Source organism: Strix aluco, chromosome Z (genome assembly GCF_031877795.1).
Source record: "Strix aluco isolate bStrAlu1 chromosome Z, bStrAlu1.hap1, whole genome shotgun sequence".
NCBI lineage: Eukaryota > Metazoa > Chordata > Aves > Strigiformes > Strigidae > Strix > Strix aluco.
Window position 1 is genome coordinate 16,066,967 of NC_133971.1, and position 10,542 is coordinate 16,077,508.

At 43.2% G+C, this 10,542-nt stretch overlaps 1 protein-coding gene across 1 annotated transcript; it reads right to left on the reverse strand.

The window, feature by feature from the left end:
• Window positions 1-1,390: 1,390 nt before the first annotated feature.
• S100Z (S100 calcium binding protein Z) lies at window positions 1,391-4,980 on the reverse strand. Its single transcript, XM_074812671.1, has 4 exons — window positions 4,927-4,980; window positions 4,378-4,481; window positions 3,410-3,567; window positions 1,391-2,056 (listed from the first exon to the last, which is right to left on the reverse strand). Exons 2-4 carry the CDS (start codon window positions 4,457-4,459, stop codon window positions 1,898-1,900), a joined length of 399 nt encoding a protein of 132 aa, XP_074668772.1. The 5' UTR covers window positions 4,460-4,481; window positions 4,927-4,980; the 3' UTR covers window positions 1,391-1,897.
• Between the last annotated feature and the right edge of the window lie 5,562 nt (window positions 4,981-10,542).

Genomic DNA, 10,542 nt, shown 5'->3' on the forward strand with positions numbered 1-10,542 from the left:
GAGCTTTCTGGAGCTTGTTTCCAGAAAGCCTCTTGCTCAAAAGTCATAATGAAGAAACTGGTCTTTATTGGAACAATCTTGTTCCTTTTAGCTTGGGGTTGAAGCTTTAAACTGCTCTTCTCTCCCTTCCCTTTGGAGAAAGGGGAAAGGCTTGGAGACTAGCAACAGTCTGCAGGACCTATGGGGAAACCATAAAAGCAGTCCTACTTTTTCTGGCTGATACTCCTGCTATCCTGGTCCAACAACTGCAATGATACTGAGGTGCACGACATTGCAAGGGGCAAAAAGTTGTGCAATTGTTGTCAGTTTTACTTTAATACTTTTTGTCGTGTTCCTCTAGAAGATATTCTGTGAATCCTTTATAACTTCTGTCACTAAGGAGTTAAAGAGACAGCACATTGTGTCTCTGCCACCACTGCAAAGTCTCCTTTTTTCTGCGATAACATAATTTGGTAGTGACTCCTTTCTTAGGATAATGTCTGGTCCTTGTTATATTTATACACCTTATAGAATCCCCTTCTTATAATAAATTACCTCTTCTTAATGATATATGATTTTATATAAATATTATAGTCTTTACTGAATGATGTCCAGGGGTCTGGGGAGAAGAGACAAGTAAAATGCGTTCTTCAAATGTTGCGTAGCAAAGCATGTCTTCATTGGGGGATTTTTTTAAATTACACAAAATCTTACACAAACACAAAATCTTCATTTAATTCAGATGCCTTTTATTATGGTTTGAAGTTACCAACAGAATAACAAGAACAAAGACAATCTCTGTGCAAGAAAAAAGCCACGATACCCTGCCACTGAGGATTTTCAGGGCTTTGGAAGTATGCTCAATTCAAACAGGAGTGTGGAAGTACTCTTAATTCAACCCAAGAGCAGGTTCACACTGAAAGGGATTGTCCTACTCTCTCTACATCTGGCCATGGGGTCCCACTGCCCCTTTTGCACCACTTCTGTATAGTGGGTTGGATCAGCATGAAATGAAATCATTGTTCCATAAGCTGACTCACATTACAAAGCTGTACCCTGGGATCCTGTCATTAAATCCCCCACAAGTGGTCCTCTAAAAGCCCTCCTCTTAAGGGTGCCAGAATAGTGAAAGCAGAAGGCATTTACATTTCCCCTGAAGACCCAGTCCTTCCATCAGCCCTCAGAGCAATCTTCTGACTAAATCTTCTATGTATTTGAATAATTTATCATATGAATAAATTCATTTATGCCAAACAAAGAGGTGGACTACTGGGATGCAGTAATGCCAACACAACAAAATCGAAGCTGGGGAGGTGGGGGAAATGAACCCATAACAATGACAAGCGGTACCGTCTGCTCAGGGGGCAGGAGACAGCTGTGACCACATCTGAAAAATGAGAATCTGGGGAGGTACAGAGCAGCATCTAAAAAGGTCTTTAGAATAAGCAGAGCTGAACAAAGAACAAGCTACTCTTTTTGAGCTGCAAAAATATGGTTGTTACAGAATGTCTGAAAACTAAATTGCAAGTTTTATGTCTCATTCCAAATTTTCCAATTCAGAAAGTATATAAGTAACATTCCTGTGCCTTTTACTTCCCACTGACATTTAAGAAATAGGTGTCTCACCTCCTGCCAAACTGTCTGTCACCCCAAGCCCTTGGCCTGAGCAACCGATGAATGCATGTTACAGATGCATACAGTGCAAAGACTGAAAATATTAGAAGCCAGATCTCAAATATTGTAAACTGGCTTGGGTCCAGCTTACACCAGCTGCTGATCTGCTCTGTAAGTGTCTTACAGCAGTAACAGTTGGAGGGATGATGGTCTGCATTCACTAAACACTGGTGAGGGCTGCCTAACTGTGTTAGGTGTGCTTTGCTCGCATTTGTGGCCAGGAGATTGATTGTATTGAGCATTTTTAATATCCCTCTTTCTTTAGCTGTTCTTCAAAGAAATCATTACATGCCACAGTTAAAGCAGCAACCAGAATGACAAATTCATTAAAATCCACTTCATTGTCTTTATTGGAGTCCAGATCTTTCATAATCTTATCAACCAGAAGGGGGTCCTTTTGGCCCTAAAGAGAAAGAAAAGTGACTTAGCTGTGCAGATCTTGAGTGAGTAATGCTGACACATGTGGTGGGTCAACCCACTGCTATGTCACAAGCCCCGGTGCTATTAAATATAAAGCTGCATGAAATATGCACCTGACTAGCAATATACCACTAGCCACAGCATTAAAAACATCAGTCTGGAGTCCCAAAAGTGCACAGCAACAGAAACCAAAGAGAGTGCAGCTTTTAGAAGGAATACAGGTACTAAACAGGCACTGAAATGAATCAAACAGATTTTAGAAGCTTCTGAGCACTGATTTCTTTTGACATGATGGATCTATAATGTGTATTTCTCTGTATCATCCTTTAACAAATGGTACTTAGATTTTCAACAGGCTATTTGTAAGTGGTCATATTATACATCCACTCACCACATTCAGAAGATCTCTATTTAGCAAACAACACATCCTACTCAGTGGGAGTAGGAGCAGTGAATCTTGTAATAATAAATCAATAGCCAAGACTGAAAGAAAATACAATTCAAGGAAATGGATACAACGTTAAAAAATCCTGCTGCTGGTGATAGGGTCCACAACAATTTTTACAATTAAGAGGATACAGAAAAACAACTATGAATCTAGTCATTATTCTATAAAAAGCATCCATGCTGTGTAATGCAGAATATACAAACGCGCAAAGAGATACCAAAATCAGCAGCATATCACTGAAAGGATTTTCTTAGCATCTCTCTGCAGGACACACAAGCAGCTATAGTGTGTCTGTGGCCATTGTGCACAAGCTAATTTCTTGTCTCATGAGAACTGGTTGTTGGATTTAATTCTCTGAAGGACTTATCTATGCCCTATTATATCATGGAAGTGTTCAAGGCCAGGTTGGACGGGGCTTTGAGCAATCTGACCTAGTGGAAGTTGTCCCTGCCCATGGCAGGGAGGTTGGAACTAGATGATCTTTATGGTCTCTTCCAACCCAAACCATTCTATGATTCTGTGATTAAAAATGAACAAACAAACAAAAAACTGATTAAAGCCTGACTTAGCATCGATTTTGCTATTGCTTCTGGGCTGCCCTTGCCCTCTTGCTCAAAAGCACAGAGGACTAAGCAGAGCACAGGTACCCTGCTCTGCCACTGGTGGCACATGGCAGGGCACCGGGGCTGGGCCATCCTCTGAGAACACACTTCTCAAATGGGACATTTGATATCATCTCCTTCTGTCTGACTCCACAAAGACAACTGTCATCTGAGAGTCTGTGGCAGGATGAGCCTTGCAGAAGGAGATGCTATTCCTGAACACTTGGATAGCTGCTTATCCCACCCATGAAACAGTAACTCAAGAGGCTCAGGAGCTGTGTCTTACTGAAAGGAAGTCAGTGAGCTCACTGGTGAGGAGTTCCTTGAGTTCTCCTTTACTGAGCTTGTATCTGTCTCCTTCTTTTCCAGAGTAATGATGGAAAATCCTGATCAAGGTGTCCATCGCATCCTCCAGTGGTGTGGACATAGCGGTAAGCAGGAGAGCTGCAGGGCAAAGATCCAGTTAGTGACATTGCACAGGAGCCAAACCAAAGGCTGGTCTCAGGGAAGGGATGGAGAGCTAGCTGAAGAGAGAAATTGTTACCAGTACTGCAAAAAATGGGTTTTCAGTTGATCCATCCTGTCAGCTGTGTGTGAGAAAGGCTAGACTGCTATAAAGCAAATCATTGTCCTGAACTCACTAGCAACTACTTCAAAAAGGTAAATGGAAAGGAAGGCCTTTATTTAAGAAAGTGAACTACTGTCCATCCATTTTGCAAAGCTACTGTAAAGGAAATCTCTCATACCCATAGCTGAAAACAGGGAAAATGAAGCATACCCTCCTACCTGTTCATTCAAAAGTTTTCTCAAGAAAATGAGATCAACAAATAACAGTGGCCAAAGTAGATGCACATTTATACAGAAGGCTCCACACCAGTTTCTTAGGTGGTTAGAGGAAAGTCACCAGTAATAAGGATAGAATCATCAACTTTCAATTTATTTGGTCATGTATGCTTGGGCTGACCTTTTTTCCTGTAAATTACCCGGAATAAACAAATGTGAGCAAGGCACCCTCGAGGGTTTGCTTCATCAAGCATGCAGTAAGATGGTACACAGGGAAGCACCACCAAGAAAAAAGATGGAAATGCAATTAGTTGATGAGTAGCTGACTCAAAAAATAACTAACAGTAGAAACCAGGTGAAAGGGAAACATTATGTTGATTAAGCCCCAGGAAAGACGTTAAAAAGCCAGAATGAAATTCAAGGTAAGACTGGAGTTCTGAACAATATCACCATGCAAAGGCTAAGACTTACCTGCTTTACAGGTTAGCTGAGTTGTATGCAGGCAAATACTCAGATCACAGAAGGTGATGGTCACCTTCTTTTCAAAACCCATGAACAGGCTCTTGTTTATCAGTCTGAGAGGGTGGATTACACAAATAGAGTCAGACAGATAACTGTCACAAGGATGACGGGGCTTCTCTTTCCCTCTGCATTTGCCTACTCTGTTCAATAAAAGCTGCTTGCTGTAAACGGGTCACTAAAATATTCACTAGGCGGAGCAGAGGGCTGTGTGTGGAACATACGAGATATTTTTTATCATTTGACCTTTTACAAATATGCCCATCCTGAAGGTCAAAATTAGAAAATGCCTGAAGGTCAAAATTAGAAAATGCTAACAATCACCAACTCAGTATAAAACAACTCTCCTCCACTTTCAAAATAACTCTTTCTAATCTGTCTCTGCACTTCTGCAGCTGAGAGTCTAAATGCCTTGGCACTGGCAGCCAGTGTTCAAAGATACTTGGATACCTAGGGGTAGGCTTGTAGGTGAGTTTGCCACAAATCCCTTGAGACATTTACCTTTATTGTCAGATGTTTCTTGTAAGTCTAAAATGTCAGTTGTTGCTGAATGAAATTCTTGCTGTAGTACAGGTGTCCTAAGGAGGAAACAGTTTCAGATGAAGGTGTGACTGAAATTACAGAGTGCACTGATCAGCAGTCTTGGCTTCATTTTTATTAGACCTGCACAACAACTGTAGTTCATTATCTCTCTTTTATTAAATGATCTTCTCCCAGGAGAGCTTCCCCTGCCCCGAGTCCAGGGACTCACTGACCCTGGAGGTGATGGCTGGGCGACCCAAGAAACAGCAGCCTCACCATGGTAGGGCCTACTTGCCACCCAAAATACCAAATAACCAGTTAACATGACAGCCACATGGAATGGAACACTGCTTGCTTCAGGTTTGCTTTCCTTCAATAAAGCCTTCTACCTGCTGCACACACATGTCCAGCGAACACAACTATGCAGCTAAACAGCAAGAGGACACACAGCTGCAGCTTTTCTCTCCTTTATTCCAACCACAGGGGGGAAAGAGTGAGATGGGCATTGTTTTTAGCCCTGAAAGCCTCCAGGCACTTTGAATTTTGAGTGCCACAGTAGATCTCAACCCACATTTCTGCCTGTCTCCTTTGCTTCCAGACATGATATTTCTTCCGTCTGTGCCATTGTGACAAGTCTCTACAACCTGAAGGGTCTTAGCTGTGCTTCTGGGAGAAGGAGGAGGGAAGCGGCGGCCACATAAAAATGCTGGATCCCAGCAGTATGGGAGGTGACTGTGTGTAAAGTGTTTCTGAAAAAGTAGGCAGGCTTTTCTGGTTAGAGGTCCCTGTGGACATGCACAATACTGTGTGCAGGGTGTGTGCCTTCACCTCCCATCACTGTGGTCACGAGAGCTTACCAGGGATGGAGGGAGCCAATGCTAAGTTAAATTTTAGAAAAGGTCCAGGTGGAAACCAGCCTGAAAATGTTGATATGCAACAAGAGGAACGTAATCCCTCCTGGAGTCAGAGGAGAGTTGGGAGGGAGAGTTGCTTTCCATACCTCTTCTGTATTTGGGGATAGATAATGGGTGCCCGGTTTTGTACAGAGGGAGTCCCTGTGCTCCACCAAGCAGAGGGATCTAGCTGGACCATATGCAGCACACGGGAGAAGAACATGGGTGACATCAAGCACAGCACAGCTCTCCCACTGAGATCTGGGCATTCTCTGTGTCTTTGCAGATGCTAAGAAAAAGCATGGAGCCCCTTATGTAGCTACATCCGTGCAGGGCTATGTTTTGCCTGTGATTCACTAATGCTTATAAGTATTGCTCAGAAATATTAAACAGATAGATAAACATCTGTCCTGGTTTAACCAGGATAGGGTTAAGTTTCCCCAGCAGTGGGGGGGAGCTCTAGCCGGGTTATTCAGATACCATGCGATGTCACATCCTGGCAGGTCACATTTTTCCTGGCGCGGGAGCGCGGTGCACTCGTGGTTTTGTACATCCCACTGCTGTATTTTGTAGATATTTTGCTCTGTTAATTGCTATCACTATTACTGTTATTGTTGTTGTTTGTTGTGTTGCTATTGCATTGTTGTATTAAACCTTTCCTTATTTCAGTCTTGGGGCTTTGTATTTCACTCCCTTTGTGGGGGAGGGGCAGCGGCCGCATGGTCTCAGACCCCGGCAGGGGCTAAACCACCACAACATCAAAATACTGTTGTGGGGTTTTTTTAACATTTATTCAACAACAGTTTCCCCCACAATCAGACAAAAAACCATGGCTGAGCCAATACATAAGTATAAAATCCTTCTGTTTGTATATATATTACATTGATCGTCTGGCTGATGAATATTGCAAATTAATTATCTAAGCAGAGTCTACAGGAGGTACAACTTTCAGCAAGCAGGTATAAACTTTCAGAGCTGCCATCCTTGGAACAGAAGAAAGAAGGGTTTCCTCTATCATCACTAGGACATCAGCTCAATAATTTATACAGTGATATAATCTGTGCAGTCTCTTTTAATAGCTACTTTCACTCCAGCTAATTGTGTAAGAAACACTATTCCACGCTGGTGAATTACATGTACATAGGGAACGGCTGCACTGAGCTCGTTTGTTAGGAGGTTCATCCAATTTGCTGTGTCCATCCCTTTCCTCCCTGTCTAGTGAAAACCTGCCAGTGGCTCCAGTGATGGCAGAGATCTAAATCCTGTGACGCAAGTCCCAGAGGCTACTCAAAATTCATTATTGTCAATCAGTTGTTTTTAATCCTTCATCCAAAACTCTAGCACAATCTGGTTTTGTATGATATCTAATAGGTACTGAAGATAACTAAAGTCAACGCAGCACTTCCATATCAGGGCAAGACTCAACTCCATGTCAGCAACCACCATTCCCCCATCAATCCTCCCCTGCACTCTGGTTTCCACCAGGAACACAGGAGCAGTACCAGACATGTGGTTGACAGAGGGAGCAGGATTGCAGCATGACTGTAGACATGGTGAAGATTGGTGCCTTCCTCATTCATGACCAAACTCCATCTGTCACAACCTGCCAAATCACAGCAGTGTTGATGGGAAGGCACCTCTGGAGGTGGTCCCATCTCCTGCTCAAAGCAGGATAATTACCAACACCAGACCAGGTCAGCCATGGCTTTGTCTAGTTAAATCTTGAAAACCTCCAAGAATGGAGATTTCACAAGTTCTTGGGTAACCTGCTCTAGTGTTGCACTACCTCCCTGGGGAAGGTGTTTACCCTAATATCCAGTCTGAGCATCCCCAGCTGCAATTGTGGCCATTGGCCCTTTTTGCACCACTTACCACTACAACAAAGAGTTTGACTTTGTTGACTTTATAAATTCCCTTCAAATGGTCTTGGCTTTCTAGTCAAACTTAAAAATAAACCTGAAAGCCATTTGTCCTATGACTTGCCCAATCTAGGTCCATGTTTTAGTGTCCCCTTCACATTATGTGCTTGCCCCTAGCAGAGTGCTCCAGCTGTGCCCTTCTCCTAATGAGTATCTCAATATTAAAGTGTGCACTGCAAAATCAATGGCTGTCAGAAGCAGAAGGGCAGATTTTTCACCTGGCATGGCACAAATACTCTATAGGGCTGAATTCTGCCATCTTTGCTCAAGTAGTAATAGATGCTAGGCCTACGTAACAAGTCAGCCATTCGATTTCACCAGAGGCTGCTGAGAGAGGCAGAGGTTGTTCCTTGCCCTGTAAACCTGAGAAAGGACCCAACCAGCTATGACCGCTTCGTTTAATTTTAGTTGGGGTAATGTAGAGGTGCGCCCCGCTGGGATGCTCTCTGGGACTCCTCCTCCCCTCCTACATGGAAATGGGGCAGTCAGATCAGAGGCAGAAAATCTTATTGCTGGTCTCTGCTCCTCAAAAAGCTGAGCAGAGTTCTGCCCTGTGTGAAAGCAGTCAGCCCTTGACATAGGTCAGCAGCCTTCTTCCTCCACAGCTGGGAAGAAACAGCTTTGGCTTCTTCACCAGGATTTTTCCTTGGTGTCTTCTTGAGACAACATGACACAGGCTGCCTTTAAGCCAGAGCAGCCTATAAAGTGACAGTCTAAGCCATAGTAAAATACTGCACAGATTAAGTGGGAGGCTCTCATACTTAGGGCATCTGGTTTTCAACATTTGTCAGAATGCACGTGGGGAATATTTTCTCACAAATAATTATTGCACTGGGAAAGGCAAGTCAGCTTCCCACCCACATCCTGCCATTATTTATTTTTCCCAAACACACACTGTTCTTGGGATGCACGTGTTTCGAATCAATGTTATACCCAAAAAGTGGCAAAAGGTGTGCTGGGAAGAAACTGCAAGGCTCAGAAGGACAAGATATACTATACACTAAAAAGTTTACATTAGATTAGAGCTTAGATTAGACTAAATATCTTATTAATATAGACTAGAGTTTATAAGAGACTTATATTTGAACCAGTTAAGCTATAATGAACATTTTTCATTTTTAGGATTGTTAGCATTTTCATTTGTGTTTTGTTTCCATATCTGGGTGTTTGATTTATCCCTTTACATCAGGCATATCTCCCTTCCCCACAGGTTCTGGTTCACCTCTTCAAGACTATTTTAACTGCTCTGATCCCACAGGCAGCAGAATAGCAAAGAGCTATTAAAACTCTTGCTAATAGCTTTTACCACCTACATTTTGTGGTTTACTCTGTAGGCATCTTTTTTAGTGTGTTACACTTCAAGGGCTGCTCAACTGAAGTGTATCCTAATCTCATTCTCTGCTGAGTCGTGTTTTGGACAAGATTCTTTTCCAAATATGTAAATGACTTTTTCATTGAAATGTCCAGATCATTATACTCTGCTTATTCCCACAGTGGTCATTTCTCTTGTGATACTTGTTTAGGACAGAAATTGGAGCATTATCTGTACTAGAGGTACTGACTTGGGTTACCACCTACTGTTCCCTTCTCCTTCTCCCAGAAAATCAGCCACCATGAGCAACCAGCCATTACTAGTCTGTGAAGGCAATATCACCATTGTATAGGAATGTATTGTTGTCTGAAAAATAGCCTAGAAAGACTTCATTAACCTTAAACTGGAGTTTTGAAGTGATATTCTGACTATATAATCCTTTCTTTCCCGTCAGCCTCTGAACCAGATGTATGAACCCAGCCATGTATCAGCCAAGCCATTTATTACTTTAATGCAGTCTATCTACACCAAGAAAGAATACCAAAATAGTGTAAAACACCCTGGTGTCGACCCTAGACTCAGGGCCAGCTCTGCCTTAGATAGCAGCAGGGTGCCCTGTTTTAGAGCAGCTCTCTCTCCCCAACCCTGTAACCAGAGAACACGCACCCAGTGCCAGCTGGCTTTGGTAGCTCATGTTACAGACAGTATTTGGCAATATGTCACCTGAACAAAGCCAAAACAATAATCCCCTTTGTGTTAAATCCACCAATCAATAAGGCAAATCCACCCTTTTGAGACACGCTGGTTCTGACCAACGCATGTTTCTTCCTAATCCGAACTTGTATCAATGAACAGCAGCCTTTGTCCTACTTCACAGAATCGTCTAGGTTGGAAAAGACCTTGAAGATCATCCAGTCCAACCATTAACCAAACATTGACAGTTCTCAACTACACCATATCCCTCAGCGCTATGTCGACCCGACTCTTAAACACCTCCAGGGATGGGGACTCCACCACCTCCCTGGGCAGCCCATTCCAATGCCTAATAACCCGTTCTGTAAAGAAATGCTTCCTAATATCTAGTCTAAATCTTCCCTGGCACAACCTGAGGCCATTCCCTCTTGTCCTATCGCTTGTTACTTGGTTAAAGAGACTCATCCCCAGTTCTCTGCATCCTCCTTTCAGGTAGTTGTAGAGGGCGATGAGGTCTCCCCTCAGCCTCCTCTTCTCCAGACTAAACAACCCCAGTTCCCTCAGCCGCTCCTCGTACGACATGTGCTCCAGACCCTTCACCAGCTTCGTTGCCCTTCTCTGGACACGCTCGAGTAATTCAATGTCCTTTTTGTAGTGAGGGGCCCAAAACTGAACACAGTAATTGAGTTGCAGCCTCACCAGTGCCGAGTCCAGGGGTAAGATCCCTTCCCTGTCCCTGCTGGCCACGTTATTTCTGATGCAAGCCAGGATGCCATTG